General features: G+C 41.2%; 2 protein-coding genes across 3 annotated transcripts in view; both read left to right on the forward strand.

Annotated features, from left to right (window-relative positions):
• Positions 1 to 1347: 1347 nt before the first annotated feature.
• On the forward strand, positions 1348 to 18455 carry lonrf2 (LON peptidase N-terminal domain and ring finger 2). Its single transcript, XM_083902089.1, has 13 exons — positions 1348 to 1536; positions 3068 to 3840; positions 8012 to 8130; positions 8241 to 8363; positions 8856 to 9020; positions 9948 to 10152; positions 11325 to 11424; positions 11619 to 11733; positions 12310 to 12431; positions 12529 to 12715; positions 13797 to 13931; positions 14039 to 14188; positions 15159 to 18455. The coding sequence occupies exons 2-13, from the start codon at positions 3090 to 3092 to the stop codon at positions 15315 to 15317; spliced, it is 2331 nt and encodes a 776-aa protein (XP_083758215.1). The 5' UTR covers positions 1348 to 1536; positions 3068 to 3089; the 3' UTR covers positions 15318 to 18455.
• Positions 18456 to 20166: 1711 nt separating this feature from the next.
• Positions 20167 to 24867, forward strand: part of LOC310938174 (mitogen-activated protein kinase kinase kinase kinase 4-like) — a 60966-nt gene continuing 56265 nt past the window's right edge. For both annotated transcript variants that reach the window (XM_083902626.1, XM_083902625.1), the window contains exons 1-2: positions 20167 to 20418; positions 20672 to 20737. In XM_083902626.1, coding sequence (XP_083758752.1) covers positions 20362 to 20418; positions 20672 to 20737 — 123 coding nt within the window. In that variant the 5' untranslated portion in view covers positions 20167 to 20361. The remainder of the gene's footprint in view (positions 20419 to 20671; positions 20738 to 24867) is intronic.

Below are 24867 nucleotides of genomic sequence, written 5' to 3' on the forward strand. Positions count from 1 at the left end.
AATTTAATTGCACAAGCATCTGAGTGTCGCACACACACAAACACACAAAATTAACAAATGAGCAAGAACATTCAAATGACCAGAAACCGCGATGCTAACTCAATGCGTTTACATGCATGTTAAAAGTCCAATTTTAGTCGGACTAAGACAAAATGACATGTAAAGACCTTAAGTCTTAGTCGGACTATGTTCTTAGCTCGATTAAACTGTGTGTGTGTGTAAACGTACTGAATAACCCTATCAGGACCTCATGGAGACCAAAACCTGGTCCTAATGAGGCAGAAACTCATTTCGTAGGGAATTAGTTACGGTAAAAACGAGGGTAAACACTTTGTTTACATGCATGTTAAAAGTCCAATTTTAGTCGGACTAAGACAGTAATTCGGTTTTCTTAATGTCATGTAAACACGTTAGTCTGACTAAAATCAGTCTAGTCTTAGTCCGATTACTACGGCGTGTATGCGCTTAGTCAGACTACAGTTCTCCTCCACATGTGTCCTCTGGCTCTGCAAGTTGTCCAATTGTTTGTCTTAGTCAGACTACGGCCTTAGCTCGATTACACTGTGTGCGTAAACGTACCGAGACCAAAACCTGGTCCTAATGAGGCAGAACCTCATTTCGTAGGGAATTGGTTACGGTAAAAATTAGGTTAAACACTTTGTTTGCATGCATGTTAAAAGTCCAATCTTAGTCGGACTAAGACAAAAAAAAAGTCTTAGTCGGACTAACAAACCTGGATCATGCGATTCATAGTCTGATTACTCATGCATGTATACGCTTAGTCGGACTTGCACCAAAATTCCTCATCTCAAAACAGGAGAACAGTTTTCCCGATTTCCCCGCAGGTGCCACCAGACTGAAGCTCACGTACCACCGGTGGTCCACGCGCCACACTTTGAGAACCGTGGTTCTAGACGGATAATATGCTGCTTTCAGCAGTTCCAGCCGTTGGCCTGAGCCCCAGCTTATATAAAGCCTTACATAAACAATAGAGCGATCCCTCATCCAGACACAGTCAAACGGAAGTCTCTCATTTCACATGTCTCAACGTCACGTGTTCCACTCGATTTTTATTTATTTAAATAAATAAATGAATGAATGAATAAAGAACAGAGAACGGGATCAGAACATTGTGTTTGTTTTGTTGACGTGAGTTGAGAAACTCACTCCCGCGCTGACGTCACTGTGAGCGCGTTATACAATAATATTGCGTTATATAAGTGAGCCACTTAACGAGCCAATGGGCGCGCGGCACCCGCGTCACATGACGCCGCGGGCACGCTCCGGCGAATCGCACGAGCTCCGAAGCGAGCCACAACAACCTTTAGCCGCTTCGAAGCTAGCTGGCTAGCGTCCGAGATGGAGCGCCCGGTCCTCCGCTGCGGAGGCTCTCCCGTCGCCGGGGCTCGTTTCTGCGGCTTCTTCTAAATGGGAGGACGCGACACACACGGATGCGCGGAGACACACCAGCTTTTCGGACCTATTTGAGGACAAGTGCCCCCCCCCCTACAACACATTCTCCGGAGTCGGACGCTGGTGAGTGAAGCGACCGTTAGCATTAGCCGCCTAGCTCGCTGCGCCCGGAGAACGGCTGCGGCTCCGCTGGAGCAAACGCGAGCCGGTTTTCTGGATGGATTTTTACTGATAATATGAATATTTTATCAACTTTTTCGCACCGCCGACTTTTAAAATAACAATTAAAGTCCACATTTATGAAGCGTAAATGTTTTTTGCGTTAGCGAGCGTTTGTTAAACGGAACGTTAAGCTCGGAGGATTTTCAGCTACGGACTCTAACAACTATTCATTAATTATATGAAAATATAGTTTTATTTTCCTTTTTAATGACATTATAATGTGATTATTCTGTTTGCAGATGTTGGACTTAACTAAACAGCGTTTATAATAAGAAATACTTAAGGAAAACTTCACAGAAAAAGGTTGTGTTTTGGTGATTCTTTGTGCAACCATTTAAAATTTAAACGTGTTTTTGATTGTTTTTCTTCTGGCGATAACAAACAGAGGATATTGGGCAAATGATGACGGTGATCCGGATCTGAATTCCGTTTTAAACCCCTTACATTTGTGTTTTTTTATTGTGTAGTTTGGTGCTAATCCAGATTTGTATCCGTGATGACACTGGCTGCTGGAGCAGCATGTCAATAAAAACAGAGACGTGGCTAACTGCCAGCAGCCATATCTACTGTCAACATTTACTGTCAACACAGCTGGAGAGCAGCTGTTTATAACAGTTTATGAGTGTTTTACACACTGGGAATTATTCCTAACTTAGTTCCAGAGTCCAGATTTGTTGTCGGAGACATGATTGGGCAGATGAAGGTAATCGAGGTTTCTTTTTTGGGTGTAAACCCTGATTATTATCACCTATAAGCGTCAAGAGAAGGGGATTCCTTGGGGGGGAATGGTTTGAATTCCTTCCTCCGGGGAGGGAGAGCGTGGCTGCTCGTGTGTCCTCAAATGTTCTTTATCAAAGGTTAAATTCAACTGGGCTAGTGAATTCAGACTTAAATTGATGAATAAATGAGTTATGGCTGGTAACAAAGCAAGGACAGGAACATCCTGTGGAATAGATCAACTGGATGATGGAAGTATTATTGACTCTCTGGGTTATCTTCATCTGATCTGTCTGGAACGTCTAGAACCGGTCTATGTGGCCTGTGAGTGATTAATTGGTCTCAAAAATCTGTTTCAAAACAGGTCAATGCTGCTTTAAGGCGCGCGTTGTCCATAAACTACATTTCCCACAATGCATGGCGAATGCGGTACCCGCAAAGTGACGGTAGATCACAGTGTATATCATTGTATATGCATCATGCAACGAGTGAAATAAGTTATAAATACAGAAAGTTATTTATCAATATCATTATACGTATGTATGTTTATGAGTAGTTGCCTTTATTTTACATTATATTTGGTGACATTTAGTTACATTTATTCTGTATGACGGTAACATGTGGCCCTTTGAGGGTAACCATTATGCTGAAAATGAGTTTGACAGCCCTGGTCTTGAAGGACTGTTTTTAAAAAATGAATTCTGATCTGTTTCAGTGAACCAGTCCGAGTGAAGAAGATGGAGACGGGGGTCAGGCCTCACCAGGGCGAGCTCTTCGTCCACCCGCTCTCCAACCCCGGAGCGATGGGCATCTGCCCCGAGATGCTGGAGGTGGCGGAGGAGGCCACGCGGGCCGGGGACTTCGCCTTCGCCGCAGAGATCTACAGCTCGCAGCTCGCCGACCTGCAGCAGCCGGACAGAGGCCTGTGCCTGAGGAAGGCCGACTCTCTGGCGCGCGCCGGACGCATATCCGAGGCGCTGGACTCTTACTGCACAGCGGCCAGTCTTTGTAAACTGCGGCCGGAGGAGCTTCCGCTCCTGGTGGAAACCATCGCGCGGACTGTGCGCGAGAAGGAGCTGGGCCTGACTGGGACAATCAACGGCCACTGTATAAGCAACAGCAGCAGCGGCGGCGGTGGGGAAGATGACTTCGAAAGCACCGTCGAGGGCGAAGAAGACGAAGCCCTGGACTTGTTCTCCTGCCGCCTGTGCAGGTGTCTCCTCCACGAGCCCATCACCGTCGAGTGCGGACACACCTTCTGCAAGCGCTGCCTGGACGCCGGCGACGCGGCGGCCGGCGACTGCGCCCAGTGCAGGAAGAAGCTGCCGAGCGTGCGTCGCGTCAACGTGGTTCTCAGCGGGCTGCTGGACAAGCTGTTCGCCACCGAGAGCAAAGCCAGAGGCCTGTGGCTGGAAGGAGAGCTTCTGTGGAAGCAGAGGCAGAGTCTGACTGAAGCTCTGGAGAAGTACAACGCTGCTGTGGATCTGGGTAAGAAAACACAAACACACGCAAAAACTAAATCTAAAATCTAAGTTTGAATTCTTCAAATTCACTGAAAAGTGCAGAGGAGAACTCAGGTGACCTACTTTCTCCGGTCTGGCTGCATGGCGTCGGTGGCGCCCCCTACCCAGTTTAGACAGTACTGGAGGTCGAGTGTTATGTGACTTCATTACCTAAGTAACACACTTCTGCCTCTGCTGCTTATTCTCTGCTCCTGTTGTCTCTGTATTTAGAATTTCTACAGCAAAGAAAACAGCCACGGACACAATAGACTCACTGTTTATTCAAATCTTTCCTGTTTTTCCCCCCGTTTTAATCACAATGGATTTTGTTCATTTACATAATTCCAACCCAACTGCAAGATTCGAGCGGCTGTTGTCATCAAATATCTCCTAATTTCTTAACTATTATTCTATGTCTTTGTTGAAATAATTCAGATTTTAAGAAGCTGAAAAACCTGAGAGTGTGTTTTATTCATTAGGGAAACAAAATGCTACAGTTGTTAATAATCATTTGAATAATAATAATAAATAAATATATTATAATAAAATAAAATAGAACAACTGATGCATTCAAAGTGTAGGACTTTATATGATTGATTAAAATGAAGTGATATAAGCAGCATTTCTGAGAACGTGTAATGATGCCGTAATCCGACTATTAAATTAACGGCGAACCGGTTAATCCATCCACCTGTGTTTGTCTCGCTTTTAAAAGCGCTGTTGTTACCCCTGCAGATACAGGACGTTCTGTTCCCTCTGCTCATGCTCATGACATAAACTCTGTGCCAGGGCGAGTCTCATGTGGCACAGACTGAATCCTCGGAGAAAGACGAACCGCACGTCTCCCTCCTTTAAAAAAAAAAAAACAACTTAAATGGGTCAGGATAGAATAGAAGTCCTCGTTATATCACGTTTGTGTGTATTCGCCGTTTCTCTTTTCAGTCATTTTTCAGTCTCAGCGTGGCGTCCTTCCACATATCTCTCCGCGCCAGGATCAATATTGAGTCGTGCCGTCTGTGTTGCAAAGGACACGCGGAGCAGACGAGTGCCTCCTTCACAGCTTTGCTTTCACGCTCTGTCTGTGTTTTCTCAATAGAAGCAGCAGGAGGCTCCTCAGCGGTGATTCAGACGAGACGCCGTCACTGCGACACAGAGCTTTATATCATCCAATATCCACGTTTATCACGACGTAAATTAACCCGGAACGATTTTAGAATACATATGTAAGGGAACGGTAACATTTAAAATCATCACTGTTTGAAGGAAATAAAACTGAGAAACAAATGTAGGAAACGAAGACGTTGGTTCTCCTCAATAAGTAATAAAATATTTTTTTTGAAGAATTATTCACGTGTTAAATGCAACATTTGCTGTGAAGGTTTATTTTCCCGTAATTTTTCGTCCAAAAATAACCTTAAACCTCGAATTCAATTCCGATTCTTGGGGTCACGATTCGATTCAAACCATTCTCGATTCAAAGATGTATACAATGCATAGTGTGTTAAGGCAAATTATGCCATAAAAACAATAGAGTTTGTTTAAGATAATGTGATGATGTGATCACACAAAGGCAAACTTTAGACAAAAGTTAACTTTTATTCATTCAAAACAAATAAAAACTTACTTCCTGTACAAAAAAAATACTTTATATATAAATAGCTTAAGCTAGCTGCCCTTTTCTCCCAGAAGTTACAAAAATAAACTGTACACAAATAGTACGAACTGTTTTTTTCTAAATAGAAATAGAAAAAATAATATATATATATATATTTTTTTTATCGATTTTTCAGTAAATTTTTTCCCCACCCCTTGTTTCTTTGCTTCATACAACAAAGAAATCATTGCACAAGACAAAGACGTTTGAGAACATCATCAGCATTTATACAGGTCTATTTAGATTAATTATTTAGCCCTAATATAAATCAAATATCTGGCTACGATATGGCTTATATAAATAATATTATATATTCTATCTAATGGACGATATCTGAGAGAAAAACATACGTCACTTTACTTTAACTTAGGGACTTAACATCCATTAAAACTGAATTGGTTTAGGTCGACAGAGTGGAGAAATAACCTGTTTTAAGACGGGTGGGGTTGCAGCTAACGCTAATTTTCCTCATCAAATAATCTGAGAAGGGTTTTCCAGATCGACCGGTTATTTGTTCTGATCGTTATCGCGTCGGAAAAAAATTCTGCAAAAATGTTCCCCAATATCCTCCAAAATGACGATAATCTCAAATGTGTCCGTTTTTTGTCCACAAAGCAAAAAAAAGACTCAGTTTGAACGATTTCTTAATATTCACATTTAAGAAGCTGAGAAACCTTATGTCTTATCTCTCTCTCTCTCTCTCTGGAGTCTCTGCTTCCACCTTGAATAACTGCACTTTCCGCTCCGCCATCTTTAGCTTATCTAACTCGCTGTTTCACAAGCGTGGTCATGTGACGCGTTAATCCCACTGAGAACATGCTGCTTTTGCTGCTGCTGCTGCTGCTGCTGCTGCTGCTGCTGCTGCTCTTAGTGGGTCAGCCCCTCATCACAGCGTTCATCGAGCACCATGTGACCTGAGAGTCACGTGACTCGTCTCACCTGGTTATACAAACGCTAACCGGTGTCTTTTACTGCATGGCCTGTGACACTGGAAACCAGAACATTTTGTAACCGTGGAGTTGTGCAAAAAAAAAAAGAAGGGTGTTTGTACAACATGTTATTATATCAGATTACTGCTGAAGGCACACACAGGTTTGCACCGCTTTTATGTCGATGTCCAGCTCGTGTTTCTCATAGTTCCTGCTTATTAATCCAGTATTTTATTTCATGTTGTGGGGATTAAACTTCAAACTAAACCTGAACCAGATAAATCTAGAGTTCTCCATTCAAGATTGTGTGTCTTGATTAAATTAGTAGTTGTTTGGAGCCGTAAAATGTCAGAAGTGACTGCCAAATAATGAACTGCTCTGAACCTAACCAAACAGACTGATGGCCAAATTGTGAGATGTTTTTATACATCCACCAATAAACTGATTGCTAAAAAAGGAGCTGTTCCATGCATCCGCCAAGAAACTGACTGCCAAATAGTGAACTGTTAGCTATAAACCTGACAATAGAGTGACTGCCAAATTATGAGCTGTTTCATACATCCACCAAGAAACTGATTGCTAAAAAAAGTAGATGCGCCATACATCCACCAATAGATTGGCTGCCAAATAATGAGCTCTTCTCTATATCCGCCAAGAAAATAATTGCCAAATAGTGAGCTGCTCTTTAAATCCAGCATCAGACTGACTGCCAAATACTGAACTGTTAGCAATATTCGCTGACAACAGACTGACAGCCAAATTGTGAGGTGTTATATACATCCACCAAGAGATTGACTGCCAAATAATGAGGCGTTTCCTAAATGTATAGGAAAAGCAGATAATCTGGACTAAAATGAGTGCAATACTAAAACATATATATATATATATATATATATATATATATATATGTATAAAAAAAATTAGGATACATCCTTTATAAAACGTGACACATAAATAGTGATAATAAAAAAAAAAGGCCACAGTCATGTTTAACGTGTGATTTCGGTGTGTTCCATACCTTTTTTTTTTTCTTTACAAGCGTTTATGTGAAGTCTATCTTTGGCCAAACTGTGACACACTAACCTGTTTGAAACAGGTTATAACTGTTATAACTTATTGTTGTTATTATCCATCCATCGCCGCGACAATAACGTTAGTTACATGGCCCTTTTTTAAGCAACACGTGGAATGGGTCTCATGTCACATGTAACAGTGTTGACCTACTTTGAGCCAGACCTAGAAAATCTTGTCCAACCCCCGTCAGGCCGCTGCACTGACCTGATGGTGTGTGTCTGTCTGTGTGTGTGTGTGTGTGTGTCTGAGGTATTACACATGTTGTGTGGACCTTTTGTTTTTACATTGGCGTACACTTAATTCTACTTTTACCACATCAGTTCTTTCAAAGTGCCACATAGAAGCAGAATCTTCAGTCTTTTATTCTGTATTATTTTGTCCTCTCTGAATACAGTTACTGTTGATGAATATGACGCGTGGTTTAGTTTCTCATGGTCAATTGTCTTGGAAATGAATTTATATGAATAATAACACAACCATTGTGACTCTGTGGTGCACAGCGCCCTCCTCAGGTCGACTGCTGTGTCAGCGGGCTGAGCTGCACATGGAGATGAGGAGCTTCAGTCAGGCGGTGCAGGACGCCAGCAGCCTCTGCAGGACTAAACCACTCTGTACTCAAGTAAAGACACTGTTTGTTTTTTTGTTTGTTTGAAATGAAAGATTATGTGGGAATATGTAGCTGGAAAAAGTGTATTTTTTAATATAATTGTGTTTTTCTGTTGATTTCAGGCTCATTATCTCAAAGCCACAGCGCTGAGTAAAGCAGGTCGACACGATGAAGCCTTACAGGAGTACATCCTGTGTGTGGCGCTTAAGCCCAACTGGACCAAAGTCAAAGTGGAAGCTCAGAAGGTCCGTGAAGATATATTTATTTGTTTATATATTTATTATGTATTAAACCTTTATGGTCATCTGTAGTTTTTCAGGTAACACAATTGTGTATTTTTATTTACTTATTGTAGAAACTGCATTTCCAACATATTTTGTTTTATACAGGAAGTGTGTTTTTAAATTGTATTTATTCGCTATTTTTATGAACTTTTTCATCTACATTCAGTCTGATTTTGAAGTTTAATGTATTTTCCATTCCAAATTCTTATATGATATTTTTTTTTGTATTAAATGCGATATGAAAATTATAAATATATTAGGAAAAAAAAGGTCAGTTCCGTAAGAACTGGTGACCTCTAGTGGTTGGACTGCAGATTGCAACAATAGGGTCGGAGTCTTCCTTCAATTTCTTAACTTCCTGAAGGGCTCCAGTTTGAATAATAACGTAAAACAAGACGTAAAATATCTTTTTCAAAAGTGTATTTAATCAGTTTTTTTTGTTTCCACGCGCAGGTCCTCAGCGAGCTCTTCTCGTCGGTGTTCGAGAGCGAGGAGCTGCCGACGCCGCTGCGCCCTCTGCAGGGAGGCTTGGCCACGCGCCTCATCAAACCCGACGCGCTGCTCATGTCGCTGAAGCCTCTCACGCAGAAAACAGGCTCCTCCTCTTCATCCTCACAGGTACAAACACGACACCGTACCCACTGACAAACACCGACTGCTGCGAGCGATTAACAATTGTCCTTTTGTTGTGCGATGTGAAAACACTTTCGTGGAAGGAAACTATTTTCTTTTGAGGTTTTATTTGCATAATGAGCGCAAACATTAGCCTCGGGGTGAAAAACATCATATTTGACATTTGGGTGTGTTTGTTTTTCACCAGGTTTCTGTCACTTTAGTGTGAAGGAGTGTGAGAATATGTTTGTCCTAATTGCAGATATGTGATACGACGGTAGATGGTAAGAAAATGTGGAACAGAGTTTTGCGTGGTCGTAAATTAGCCACCAGCTAAGTTGGTCTAAGTGGGTGAAGTGATCCTTGCTGGAGAAAGACCCAGAGCATAGTGGGCCCTCCACATTTATACCTGAGCTACTCCCCTTTTGCATTCCTCCAATAGGCAAGGAGTCTGCCTTTCCAGGCTGTGTTTTCACACCTCTTTGTCTACTGTAGGTATCGGGGAGCCGACTCCCTGCAGATGTTGTAGGGAGGTGCCAGTCCAGTCTAGACACAAAAGGACCTGGTATCTTGTGTTAGAAAAGGCTCTAGCTTCTGAGACAAAGACACTCTTCGTACGCTACGTCGATTTCCTGCTAGCGCACATACACCGGGACTAAGACAGTCCTAAGACAGACTAGCCCTCGTATGGAAACTCACTGACCAAGCTGTGCTTGGAGCGCCCCCCGATGGACCACACAGTCGGTCATGACTTGAGAGAGTCTGATGTGCTTCTAGGTTGTGTTTTAAACTGTGTCGTAAATTTTCTATTCACGTTCCTCACAGAGAGTCGTCCTGCAGCAAAGCGTGACTGTCGACTGGATCAGCCTTATTAATAATCGCCTCACTGTGGTCTAATCCAATTTCTCTGTCTGTCTGTGTCTCTTTGTGCAGGACTCGGACTTCAATGTGACTAAAAACGCCCCCGTGGACAACTCGTCCACCAGATCAGACCCCAGCCCTGCAGACGAGGGATCCACCAAGAGCCTCGCCAACGTTCTGGCAGCACTCCCGGCGCCCCCCGGTGGCCTCAAGAGGAAACTGGGCAGCGACGGACCCTCTGCGACCTTCAACCCTCCATCCAAACTCCACAGACATGGTCTCAGATTTATTTAAAACTACACCCTAATCCCCGAATATCACTGTTTCCATTAACCCCTCCCCCTGTTCCCCCCTGTTCCCCCCCGCTAATAATCCACAGATGATTTTGTTGACTAATTCTTTCATGAAACTTTAACAAACACAGCACTGATGTGAGGACATGAGAGTTTGAATTAGGTCATGAACGCGCTGCCAAAGATATAATCATGTTAAAATATCTGTCATTGACGCAGGGAATAAAACAAAGGCGCCCGCAACCAGTTCAGGAAACAACTTGTACTGTACTTGATGATTGTTTCTGACTCATGGACATTGAGGCGGTAAACCTGCGTCACATCGCAGTTTTTAAACCAGTTTAACTGCTGCAGCAGCCAGAGAACAAACTCAATTACACACATCACAATACCTGCTTTTATCGCTTATTAGTGACAAGCGTTCATTGTGAATTAAAGTGGGCGTATTTTTACCGTCGACAGATTATATAACTTTCCATTTTTAACAGGAGACTTGAGATTCATGATCTGACGGGCTTAAGAAATACAATGACAAAATGACACGATATCAATACCGATATCTCAAACTTCAGTATCTTGCGATAACACAAATTTGAGTATCAACCGATATCACAAAAGTCAGTATCAACCGATATCACAAAAGTCAGTATCGACCGATATAACAGTCAGTATCGACAGATATCACAAAAGTCAGTATCGACCGATATCACAACAGTCAGTATCAGCCGATATCACAAAGTATCGACCGATATCACAAACTTCAGTATCGACCAATGTCACAAAATATCGACCGATATCACAAACTTCAGTATCGATCGATATCACAAAAGTCGGTATCTTTTACCAATATCACAAAAGTCAGTATTGACCGATACTACAAACCTCATTATTTGCCCATACCGATCACAAACTTAATTGTCTTTTACTGATATCACAAACCTTAGTATCTAATGTCACAGATATCGGTCACAGTCATCCTCTAAATAAATGCGGCTGACCTGATCGTGGCGTCAGAGTGGATTGTGAACCATGTTTTTTCTTTAGCTGTAGACAAAGTAAAATGCAGGATTTGATGTTTTGAACTCAGGAAGTAAAAACGAAAACACACAAACAAACATGTTTCCTTGACGTTGCGTGTTGTTTTTCTTTTGTCCAGACGAGGGCAGCGGCGTTCAGACTGTCCCGCTGAGAGGAGGAAGGACGTTTCCTGCTGAGCTGCTGGACAGTGGAGACATGGAGTGTTCACTCTGCATGAGGTGACCGCTCACACACACACACACACACTCAAAAAATCAATCAAAGTGCTTGAATGCTGTGGCAGAAAGCGGCGAAGTTGATATTTAGGTAAATGTGCTCTCTCTTTCGTTACGACGCCACCTACTGTTTCACGCCCTGCAGACTAGGCCTCGTTGGGCTATATGTTGACATTTGGGTCATTTTTGTCCTCCAGGTTGTTCTACGAGCCCGTAGCCACGCCGTGTGGACACACTTTCTGCCTCAAATGTCTGGAGCGATGCCTGGACCACAACCACAACTGTCCTCTGTGCAAGGAGAATCTGTCTGAGGTACACGGACTGAAATTAACGTGTTTTTAAGGATTTCTAACGTTATAATAGAGCAGGAAATATTCACATTTATGTCGCTATAATATCTGAAAACTTGTTTTCTGACATTTTATTTTGAAATTTCACAATAAAATCTGAGACTTTTTTCTGACATTTTATTTTGACATTTCAAAATAAAATCTGAAAACTTGTTTTCTGACATTTTATTTTGAAATTTCAAAATAAAATCTGAAAACTTGTTTTCTGACTTTTTATTTTGAAATTTCAAAATTAAAATCTGAGACTTTTTTCGGACATTTTATTTTGAAATTTCAAAATAAAATCTGAAAACTTGTTTTCTGACATTTTATTTTGAAATTTCAAAATAATATCTGAACACTTGTTTTCTGACGTTTTATTTTGAAATTTCAAAATAAAATCTGAAAACTTGTTTTCTGACTTTATTTAGAAATTTCAAAATTAAATCTGAAAACTTGTTTTCTGGCATTTTATTTCAAAATTTCAAAATACAATCTGAAAACTTTTCAACCACGTCTTTATTTTCATCCCTCGTCTCTCCATGTCTTGTCATTGCAGTACCTGGCCACCAGGGGCTACAACAAGACGCTGCTGATGGAGGAAGTGCTGCAGCGTTACCTCGGAGACGAGCTCGCCGAGAGGAAGAAGATCCACGAAGAGGAGATGAAGGAGTTGTCAAAGTGAGTCTCACTCACATCATAGAAATCATGGTTTTATTTCAAAGTGTGAGTTTGTTTCCTTAAACAAACGCTGTCGTTGTTGTCTTTGTTGTCGTAGTCTGAACCAGGAAGTGCCGATCTTCGTGTGCACCATGGCCTTCCCCACCATCCCCTGTCCTCTGCACGTCTTTGAGCCTCGTTATCGTCTCATGATCAGAAGATCCATGGAGACTGGAACCAAACAGTTTGGAATGTGCATTTCTGACGAACTCAAGGGGTTTGCTGACTACGGCTGTATGCTGCAGGTGAACAAGACATTCACACTTTCTTTATTCATCCTGTCATTCACTATAGCTTTATATTCTTTTTCTCTCTTTTCTTTTTTCTCTCTCTCTATGTGCTTTTTACTCTCTTTCTATTCTGTTTTGTCTCTTCTCTTTTTCTAGCTACTCTCTATTTTCTCTTTCTATTTGTTTCTCTCTCTTTTTTCTCTCTATTCTCTCTTTTCTCTATTCTTTTTTCTATCTTTTCTCAATTCTCTCTTTTCTCTTTCTATTCTATCTTTTCTCTTTTTTTATTCTTTTTATATTCTTTTTTCTCTCTTCGCTTTTCTCTCTTTCTATTCTCTGTTCTCTCCTTTCTCTTTTTTTCTCTTTCTATTCCTTTTCCCCTCTTCTCTCTCCTTTCTCTTTTCTTTTACTATTCTTTTCTCTCTCTTCCCTCTTCCTATTCTTTTTCCTCTCTTCTCTCTTTTTCTCTTTTCTCTGTTACTATTCGCTCTCTCCTATTCTCTCTTTTCTCTATTCTTTTTTCTCAATTCTCTCTTTTCTCTATTCTTTTTTTCTAATTGTTCTCAATTCTCTTTTCTCTATCCTCTTTCTATTCTTTTTTTCTCTCTTTTCTCAATTCTCTCTTTTCACTTTCTATTCTATCTTTTCTCTTTTTTATTCTCTTTTTATTCTTTTTTCTCTCTTCGCTTTTCTCTCTTTCTATTCTCTCTTCTCTCCATTCTATTTTTTCTCTTTCTATTCCTTTTCCTCTCTTCTCTCTCCTTTCTCTCTTTCTATTCTCTTTTCTTTTTCTATTCTTTTTCCTCTCTTCTCTCTTTTTCTCTTTTCTTTCTTTTCTCTCTTACTATTCGCTCTCTCCTATTCTCTATTTTCTCTTTCTATCTTTTCCCTGTTTCTATCTTTTCTCCTTTTCTCTCTTTTAAGTCTCTCATTCTATCTATCTATCTATCTATCTATCTATCTATCTATCTATCTATCTATCTATCTATCTATCTATCTATCTATCTATCTATCTATCTATCTATCTATCTATCTATCTATCTATCTATCTATCTTAATCTTAATCCTAATCCCAGACTGATCTGTTGTGTTCCAGGTGAGAGACGTGAAGTTCTTCCCTGACGGTCGCTCTGTGGTCGACACCATCGGAGTGTCTCGCTTCAAAGTCCTCAGTCACGGACAAAGAGACGGATACAACACGGCGAAGATCGAGTACCTGGAAGACAGAAAGGTGAGAGACAGACAGACGGAGACAGACAGACAGACAGACAGACAGGTGTTTTTGAATCATCATCATCATCATCAGTTCTTCATAAACAAACGTTCCTCTGGTCTCAGGTTGAGGGCGAGGAGCTGACGGAGCTGCTGAAGCTTCACGACGCCGTCTACGACCAGGCCAACAACTGGTTCACGTCTCTGAAGGACAACATGAAGAGTCAGATTCACAGTCACTTTGGTCACCTGCCCGGCAGAGACCCCGACCCACAGGTGAGTCGCTCTCTGTGTCTCTGCTGCCTCCCTCTGGTCAAAACCAGCTACTGCATTCTGATTCTTTGTCTCGTCTACGGTGAAAAATTAGCTTCTAACTTGACCCTAATTAGTCCGTTCACGTTTACCTGACTCAGGCAGGTCTTTTGAAAGTAGAAAACATAGATTTTTGCCAGTTTTGGACGATAAGAATCACAATTTTTGGGACATATTTTAAGAGAAAGTAGCCAAAAAGTGTCCACAATTGCATTAAATGCTACATTTTCGAATTTTTTTCTATCGTGGTTAAGTCACACATAGTCGTTTCCGATTTTAACCAAACTTGCACTTGCACAACACTTGTTGCTCTCATGATTCCAAACAAATTTCCAATTTACTTTCATTAGCTCCGCCCACGCATAAATCGGCCATTTTGGGAAAACCAAAAAATGGCCACATTTCGTTAGCCTAATAGCATAGTTGCCTAAGTCATATTTGGACGTTTTCGGAAAACAAGAAAAAAACATTTCATAGCAAGCACATTGGTAAATATCAGTTTGTCAGATATCACATTATCACATATTACCAAAAAAATGACATGGGCAATTATGCTAATAGGCTAACTATTTGAAAGAACTCGTCCTAGCACGTTTGAGCTAGCTGCGTCAAAGTCAATTCAAGTTAAGTTAAAGATTAAAAGTTGTCGAAGGATTTTCTCTACGTGAACAGGCGTGGCCTCAGTGCTGCGACAAACGGCATTAAAACAACTTTAAAATGGCACTTTTTGAAAGCTTTAACGTAAACGGAGCTACACGAGATTTCTCACAGTTGTCGGATATGACGAGGGCCCGATCTTGACAGGATTTGTGGTCATTTTTGACCGACTTAATGTGCTAAAAAAAAAAACCTCTTGAAGCGTTGCACAGAGGTCGGGTCTCTTGTGTCCCTGATCCAAAACCCTCTCACCGTGATTTCCCTCTCTCCTCTTCAGTCCAGTCCCAGCGGTCCGGCCTGGTCCTGGTGGCTGCTCGCCGTCCTCCCGCTGGAGAACCGCGCCCAGCTCACCATCCTGTCCATGACGTCGCTCAAAGACCGACTCATCGCCATCCGCAGAGTCCTCATCTTTGTCACCAGGAAGAGGCCGCGGTGATCGACGACTCTGGGGTCGTCTATGCAGTTCAACATCTCACTCTCTCGTTCGTTCGTAGGTCATTGACTAGTCTGACTGGACCTGAACGACCAGACCTTTTCTTTTTTGTAAACCAGTGACCTCTCACCCTCAGAATCATCAGTCCAGTCGAGTCCTGTCGCTTCCATTTCAGTCTCGTCTGGACGATTTTTGTTTCCTCCGCTCAACTCTGAACGATCAAAAAAAACCACAGCGTGAACCTGTAGCTGCTGTGAACGATTGAACGTGTGAACGTGTGAACGTGTGAACGAGTGAATGAGTGAACGAGTGAACACAAACACAGTTTTAGCCGGACGACGAGCCTGAGCTTCACCGGGCGCGTCGCAGATCACCATTCGCGAATTTTACGCTAAAAAATAGAACGTTTTTAAGGCTTTTTTGTGTGAAATATATCCTCTGAATGTTTAACGATAAACGATCGCTCGTGATAAGTCGATGTCGTTATCGGGATAATGAGGACACTAGGGTTGTGTTTACGTGACTCCCGATTGTTAAAATTAAGTAACGCTAAACTTTAAAAACAGAGGCACACGTGCAGTACACAGGTACGCTAACATTATTTGTAGCCCTGCTCTTTTCCTTTAATAAACAGACTGCTCCAGTTCCACTGTTGGCGCGCTAACGGCACTAAAAGCGCTAACGCCGTTAACGGAGATAACTGGTAAACGGTGCCTGGACTCCGGTGCCGCGGCACGTTAACTAAGACCACTCCAGTTCCACTGTAGGCACGCTAACGGCACAAAACGAGCTAATGGTCAGTTAGCTGAGCTAACTGGTAAACGGTGCTTGGACTCCGGTGTCGCGGCACGTAAACACAACCACTAAAATTTGCGCCTTTTTCCGGTCAGTCGTCATGGCATTAGCGTGCGTTAACCTAGCGCCTAGCACTACTATTAACATTTTTGGATTTTTAATTGGATTCATGGAGCTGCTACGTGGTTTTTACACAGGGTTTGCGTGAAATATTTCACAATAAAAGCCTCGTTGACAAAATAAATAAATAGAAAAAGCTTTAAAAACAGCCGTCGCTGAAGGTTTTTCATCAGTTCTCGGAGGACTGGGTCATATTCAGTGCTGCAAAATGACCGTAAACCCAAAAACAACAAAATATTTCACATGTTAGAAGCTGAAGAATCGGGAAAAACCAACAGATCGTCGTTATTCGAGGTGATCTTAAAGCGTCCGGTGAGGCCCAGGCAAACTAATATCACTTGTTACATAAACAGAGCAGTATTTCTTTAAACTTGAGCTGTGACAGAAAAACACATAACGTAAAGAAATCGTCGCGTTACGGAGCAACACCAAGTTCACCCAGTGAAATATGAAGCAAACGCACTCCTGAACACACACACACACACACACACACATGATGTGAATGTACTTTATTATCTGTCATCACGACACGAAGAACAATGACTGAGCCAAGATTCACGCGTTACAGAAATCAAAGAAACTCCGGACAAGACGCCTGATCCTCAGCCGACAGCAGCGTCTACCTCACGGTCTGAAGGAGAAGTGACTGATGTCCTCAGCGTGTCCTCACACATGTCAACAAACTGTCCTCAACACTGTGCGCCGCTTCGTCCTGAAAGGCGTCCTTTGTTTTTTTTTTAGTTGTTGTTTTTTAAACGACGCTCAGCTGAGGACGACGACGAAGCTTCGTCTTTTTCTTCTTCGTTGTTGTCCTGTTGTAGCAGAACTCTGGACTTCAACTACAGACTCAGTTTTAGTTTGTTTTTCTTTCTCTTTGCTACGAACCTGAAGTGTAAAATATGTATGGTGAACTTTTTCAAGTTGGGTGATTTATATGTATATCAATGTTACTCTGAGGCCTTTTTCATGTTTTATTTAAGGAAAACTCTCTCTTTCTGTCCCTTGAACTTTCCTCTCCCAGTGCATTTGAACGCATCACGGCGCAGTTTCCGCGCTCCAAAAGTAGACGTTAAAACGACGTTTCTCACCAAAACGCAGAGTGAAAACTCAGCTCTGTGTGTGTAAAAATGGACGTAGTGAAGCCCAAGACGTAGCATTTCACCACCAGGGGGCAACTGTAAGAATTTTAATGGAAGACTATTGGGAAAATAAGCTTTTTTGTTATAATTTTGCAACTAATTTACAGCCACATCTGTCCATTTTTATTCACCCTCCATTTATGTTAATCCACGACAACCAATAAAAAAAACACTATTTTATTTTTATGACCACGTCCGACAATTATTTTCAAAATTAACGTCGCAATTTCTTCAACCACCAAGTGTAGCGAACTGCGAATGCTGCGATTTTGAGCAAATTCCTCATGTAGCAGATTTGACTCGGGTTCTCAAAGACTGGGTCGGGACCCACATTTTTCGCAGGAAATCTTTTTGGGTCTTTTGGCTTAAGAAAAGAAAATGTAGTTAATTTACATAAATTTCGGTTACCAAATTAGGTAAAATTGGACGGTAAAATCAGGCGCTACATTATGTCTAAATTGCCTTGATTTATCCTCGCATTGAAAGTTTCGGAAACACCGTAAGGGTGTTAAATTAAGACGGTATATCATGTTTAAGGGACTTTTACTCTGAATCCCGACTTAAAAGCTACATTTTGAGTTAAATTAAAATATCTAACAGAAAAATTGCAATCACCTCGTTGCCTCATGTTCTTTAAAAGTTTATTATAAATTGTGTAAATATGGCTAACACTTTTATAAGTCGGTCTCACTATTTGGCAAGACCCCGTTTCTGGTTTCTTGCTTATTTTCTCCGTCTTACCCAGCTCTGCTTACGAAACACTAAATATGGACGTAAACATCGTAGGTTTAGGGTGATTTCGAACGTCGGTTTCCGTTAATTTTTGATGGGAAACTTTATCGTTAGCGTAAACGCTTCTCGAGGGAAGCGTCAACAACCGCAGTTCATGGAACAACCGTGTAATTTATTAGCGTGTGCGTGAAAATGTAACTGGGTCTCCTGTAAAATTCTGTTCCTTTCTAGCGTTCGTGAGTCCACTGCAGTCGCTAGCTCTGCACAGCAGGGGGTGCTGTGTTTACAATGTGCTGCATTTTTCTGCGTTTTGTTGTCGAGGGGAGATATTGATACTGATTTTTTATTGAAAATAAAGAAAGTGACATATTAACTCTGGGTCTGTTGTTTTACCTCAAATATTTCTTTTTACGGAAGTAAAAACGATAATATATAAAGGGTCATTTTCCACTGTTTTTATCTCTGTTTTTTGAAAAAAAAAAAAAAAAATCTGCTCCAAAAAAGCCTGGGTATAAATACTCGTCATGATGGTATGTCGCCCTCTTATGGGCAACATAAGTATTACAAAAACAAGTGTAATTTTCTTCATTTTAAAAAATTGGCAGAAGTTTCATTCTAAAACATTTGTAATTTCTCCCAAAGGATGTAATAGCAGTGACGTGACATCACCTAGTGGCCAAAATCAGTAATGCAGAAGCATATATTTATAAAATAAAATTTTAAAATTGCATTTTTTCCCCAAAAAGTACAACGAGTTAATTTAATTTCACTCACTCTTTAGTTTACTGTGATTTCTCACGCTTACGAATGAAATAGCAGTGGTATGGCACCACCTAATGGCCAAAATAAATATTACAACAACAGACAGAAACTTTTTTCTTTTGTCATTTTTTGTTTAAAGATTATGAAAATTATCCCTAAAATGAATGAAGTGATGATAAATACAATTTGTGTTATATGTTATATACATATATATATATGTATATATATATGTATATATATATATATACATATATATGTATATATATATACATATATATATACATATATATATATATTCTAGTTTCCCCTGTTTCACTGTTGCTGGGCAAAGACATTTTTTGGGGATGTTTGTTTTATAAAGTCCTCTGTCTGCTGTGAGACAGTGGTGTGTGTTGACCACAAGGGGGCAGCGTTTGTTCATAAAACGGCAGGTTGCACAAACGCAGGGCCATTGAGTTCATACAGGGTTCACACTGAGATCACTGATAAATCTGTGATTTCTGTTCACAAATTAGACGAGGACATATTTAAAAAGAGCAGTTTTAGTTTTAAAATTAACAGAATAATTAGTGGATTATTGTGGATTAATGTTGATGATGGAGTGACAGAGGAGGAGGAGAAAGTGAGGAAAGTATTTTAATCTCCTCGTCTTCTATGGAAGGAGATTATGATTATACAATTACAAGATTGTAAAGATTGTCACTCATGAATCATGGGATTAAAATCAGAATTTTTCCTGGATTTTAAATCAGAATTCTGATTCAAATTATTATTAGAGTCAGAATTATGAGGAAAAATTATGAGATTAAAGTCAGGATTATGAGGAAAAATTATGATATTAGTCAGGATTATGAGGAGAAATTATGAGATTAAAGTCTGAATTATTAGGAAAAATTATGAGACGGAAGTCAGGATCATGAGGAAAATCACCACTTATTTAATTTTGCAGACTTTATATTATAGATACATATAAACATATTTTTATACATATACATACACACATATATACACACACATATATTCATATACTTCCTCATGCAAGCCTCTCATTTATCAAGGAATAGATTAGATTAAACTTTATTAATCCAACACTGGATTAAGTCACATGTTCAAGTCGAAAAAGAATAAATTAGAACAAAAATGTAAAATAAGATGCCCCCCCCCCGCACGCCCCCCCGGGGGCCGTAAAGCACATTGCACCGCCCCTGTGTGAGCGACAGGGGCGTGGCCTAGAGAGAGAGAGAGAGAGAGCAGCAGTTGGAGCGGTCCTCAGTCACTCGGTCAGTTCGTCGGTATGTAGCGGAGCGGCGGAGCTTCACACTGGGATTACAAAGAGTGGAAAAACCGCTGCTGCACGGACACGGAACACACCAGCAGCGGGATTACAGAACCGAGCAAGCCGAGGATGAGACACACGGCGCGGGCTTGAAGGAGGACCACACACCGCCGCCGCCGCCGCCGCCGCTTCCACGCTCATTTAGCACCGTTTTTCCACCAAAATGGCGAACGAGTCTCCGGCGAAAAGTCTCGGGGAGATAGACCTAGCATCCCTGCGGGTGAGTGAACGAGTGAACGAGTGTCAACGTTTAAACCCCGCTCGGCCCTGCCGTGACTCGTCTTTTATCGTCTTTTTATATCCGCCCCGGCGCTGCGAGGGCCGGGCGCTGCCGGTGTCACACAGCGAGCGCACCTGACTGTAACCAGGATTACACTGTGATTTATTTCTCTTTATTTCCTTTTTTTTTTAATGAAAATCCTGTTTAAATAACACGGTTTTTCTCTCTCTCTCTCTTTTTTGTTGTCACGCAGGATCCTGCGGGGATTTTCGAGTTAGTGGAAGTGGTCGGAAATGGAACCTATGGACAAGTGTATAAGGTTAGTGTTTTACATGTGTGTGTGTGTGCGGGGAGAAACTGGAGCACACACACACACACACACGGATGTGTTTGTTCTGCTCACCGTCTCAGGACGGTTATCACAGCGTGTCCCCGCCCCTGGATTATGTCTCCTCCACTCCTTCACATCCATGCATTGTTTTTTTCTTTCTTGCAAAAAGAACAACATAATCCCAGTCCATCTATTCCGGTCCCACAGAGGTGTCTCCTCTTCCTCCTCCTCCTCCTCCTCCTCCTCCTCCCTCTCATCCACACCCTGCTGAAATATTCCCTCCATCCTTCTCCTCCCTGCTCAGTCTCATCCGTTCATCCCTGACAGCCGTTTCCACGCTGACCGACGTGAACGCCATTGGGTGGGCGGTGTTTCTTTGCAGCAGGGCCTTTTTTCCCTCCTCCCTTCTTCCACGATGTGGCTTCATGTTGATGCTGCTGCATCTGTAGGGATAGGCCCGGGCATCCCATAATACACACACACACACACACACACACACACACACAGCCTCGCTTACTCACGATACGAGGATCTGCATTTTGGTCCCTTTAAGGACCACTGTCAGTACGCTAACACGCACAGTTAAATCGAGCTAAGGCCGTAGTCTGACTAAGCGTATTCACGCAGGAGTAATCGGACTATGAATCGCATTATCCAGGTATGTTAGTCTGACTAGACGAGCTAAGATTTTAGTCGGACTAACATGTTTATATGGCCATTAAGAGAACTGAATTATTGTCTTAGTCTGGCTAAAATCTGACTACTGTCAGTACGCGAACATGCACGGTTTAATCGAGCTAAGGCCGTAGTCTGACTAAGATGCCAATTCTGACTAAGCGAATGAATGCATGAGTAATCGGACTATGAATCGCATTATCCAGGTATGTTAGTCAGACTAGACTAGCTAAGAATTTAGTCGGACTAACATGTTCATATGGCCATTAAGAAAACTGAATTATTATCTTAGTCTGGCTAAAATCGGACTTTTAAACTGACTTTGTTCACGTGGACACCCTAAACAAAATGCTATCATTAAGGTTCTGCCTCATTAGGACCAGGTTTTGGTCCCTTTAAGGACTACTGTCAGTACGCTAACATGCACAATTTAATCGAGCTAAGGCCGTAGTCTGACTAAGCGTATTCATGCAGGAGTAATTGGACTATGAATCGCATTATCCCGGTATGTTAGTCCGACTAGACCAGCTAAGGTTTTAGTCGGACTAACATGTTTATATGAAACTGAATTATTGTCTTAGTCTGGCTAAAATCAGACTTTTAAACTGACTTCATTCATGTGGACAGCCTAAACAAAATGTTATCCTTAAGGTTCTGGCTCATTAGGACCAGGTTTTGGTCCCTTTAAGGACTACTCATCCTGACAAGAGTCAGTGAATATGTTAACATGCACAGTTTAGTCGAGCTTAGGCTATAGTCTGACTAAGAGGGGCAACTGGACCGGAGTGCAGAACACCGTCTGACTAAGTGTATACATGCGGGAGTAATCAGACTATGAATCCTATTATCCAGGTGTGTTAGTCTGACTAAGACTAGCCCAAGTTTAGTCGGACTAATGTGTTGACATGACATTAAGAAAACCTGAATTGTAGTTTAATCGTGCTAAGGCTGTAGTCCGACTAAGACAATATGCCGTTTGAGTATTCATGAGGAGAAAATCGGTTTATTGGCCGCGTACGTCTGACTCCGCCTCCATAGGTTGCTAAAGCTAAATGATACCGCCATGCAAATTATCGCGACATTTCACTGTGTCGTATGTTTACATACGTACGATATTTTGAGGCGCGCGATCGCCTGTGACTCACCGTAGCTAAGCTACGACACAATCACAGCCGCGTGTTTGTGTTGAGACGTGATTTTCTTCTTTGTTAGCGGAAACAACAACAACAGAAAACGATATTGTTGATGCGTCATCTTGATTTACTTTGAGGTTTTTTTTTCATGTGTCGTGTTTTGTGTTTTCTCTGTGGTTTAGTCGGAGGTCGTGAGCAGCTGTGAACGTACGCTGAAAACGCTCACATGCTCGGGAACATAAATTAACCCTGACATTTTCAGTTCACTTCCTCAGGATTCACTGAATCATAACCACGTGTGTGTGTGTGTGTGTGCACTTGATCGTCATGTTGTTTATTTATGTTTACTTACAGTAAAGTGAGCTGTAGCACTGTGTAACAAAGAAATCGTTAAAACTCGATCGTTTTTGCTTCGTGGACAAAATGAAAACGTTTGACGAACACTGAACGACATTTTTCGGCCCAAAAGAAGGAAATAACTTGAGATCTTAATCGATTGTGAAAATTGTAGAGAACGCTTGAAGATGTGATTGCGAAGTTTGAATTGCGATTGCTAACTTAGGACTGTGATTAAGAACAAACTACGATTGCGAACTTCCAACTGTGCTTACGAACTCTGAACTATGTTTTGAACTCTAAACTATATGTTTGCGAACTCCGAACTACATGTTTGCGAACTCCGACCTATATGTTTGCGAACTCCGACCTATATGTTTGCGAATTCCGAACTATACGTTTGCGAACTCCGAACTATACGTTTGCGAACTCTGAACTATATGTTTGCGAACTCTAAACTATGTTTACTAATTCTGAACTATCTTTGCGAACCTTAAACTATGTTTAAAAACTCTGGACTATACGTTTGCGAACTCCGAACTATATGTTTGCGAACTCCGAACTATATGTTTGCGAATTCCGAGCTATATGTTTGCGAACTCCGAACTATACATTTGCGAACTCCGAACTATATGTTTGCAAACTCTAAACTATGTTTACGAATTCTGAACTATCTTTGCGAACTTAAAACTATGTTTACGAACTTTGAACTATGTTTGCCAACTCCGAATTATATGTTTGTGAATAAACTGTTTGCGAACTCCGAACTATATGTTTGCGGACTCTGAACTATCTTTGCGAACTTTAAACTATGTTTACGAACTTTAAACTATGTTTACGAACTCTGAACTATATGTTTGTGGACTCTGAACTATCTTTGCAAACTTTAAGCTATGTTTACGAACTTTAAACTATGTTTACGAACTCTGAACTATCTCTGCCAACTCTGAACTATATGTTTGCGAACTTTAAACTGTGTTTACGTATTCTGAACTATATGTTTGCGGACTCTGAACTATCTTTGCGAACTTTAAGCTATGTTTACGAACTTTAAACTATGTTTACGAACTCTGAACTATCTTTGCCAACTCTGAACTATATGTTTGCGAACTTTAAACTGTGTTTACGAAACTCTGAACTATCTTTGCCAACTCTGAACTATATGTTTGCGAACTTTAAACTATTTGCGAACTCTGAACTATCTTTTGCGAACTCTGAACCAGGTCTCGGACTTTGAACTACGATTGCGAACATCTTACCGTGATTACAAATTTTGAATCGCGATGAATAAATTCTAACTGTTATTACGAACTTTGAAACTGGTTTACGAACTTTCCAAACTGTGATTGCGAACTGGGATTGCGAATTTCGACCTGTGTAGGGCATCGTTACATTTCTCGGTTGACCATTGACTGTAGTCAGAATCTCGAACAATCTTCCGTGTTTTGTTCTCAGGCTGATGATGATGTGGTGAATAACTGCTCACAGTGTGAATGAGTGAGTCTCTGCTGCAGCTGTGAGCAACGACAGCTGCTGCTGCTGCTGATGGAAAATAAAATGGAAGGGAAGTTTGGGGGAGGAAGAGAGAGAAAAACCACAAAACACAGAAAAACAGAGAGAGAGAGAGAGAGAGAGAGAGAAGAGTCCTCACCCTTTAATCACCAATGTGTTTTTGTTTAGTTGCCAACATGAAGAGAAGAAGGTGAAGGACCTTCATACTGTCAAAAAAAAAATAATCCTGACTTTGTCGGTGATGAACGTCTGAAATGTTAAGTCCAAACAGCTGCAGGGATGTTTTCACTTTAACTCGCCGTCCTCCAGTTTCCACACATTTAGATAATATTAGTAAACACGAGCGTAGAGGTTTGATTCATCTCCGTTTATTGGTCGGAATTTTCCTCAAAGAAAAATCTAAAAAAATTTGCTTTTCAAATATTCGCTGGTATAATTTGTCGGATTGTTTTGAAACGTCAG

Source organism: Microchirus variegatus (assembly GCF_963457635.1).
Source record: "Microchirus variegatus genome assembly, chromosome: 16".
Lineage (NCBI taxonomy): Eukaryota > Metazoa > Chordata > Actinopteri > Pleuronectiformes > Soleidae > Microchirus > Microchirus variegatus.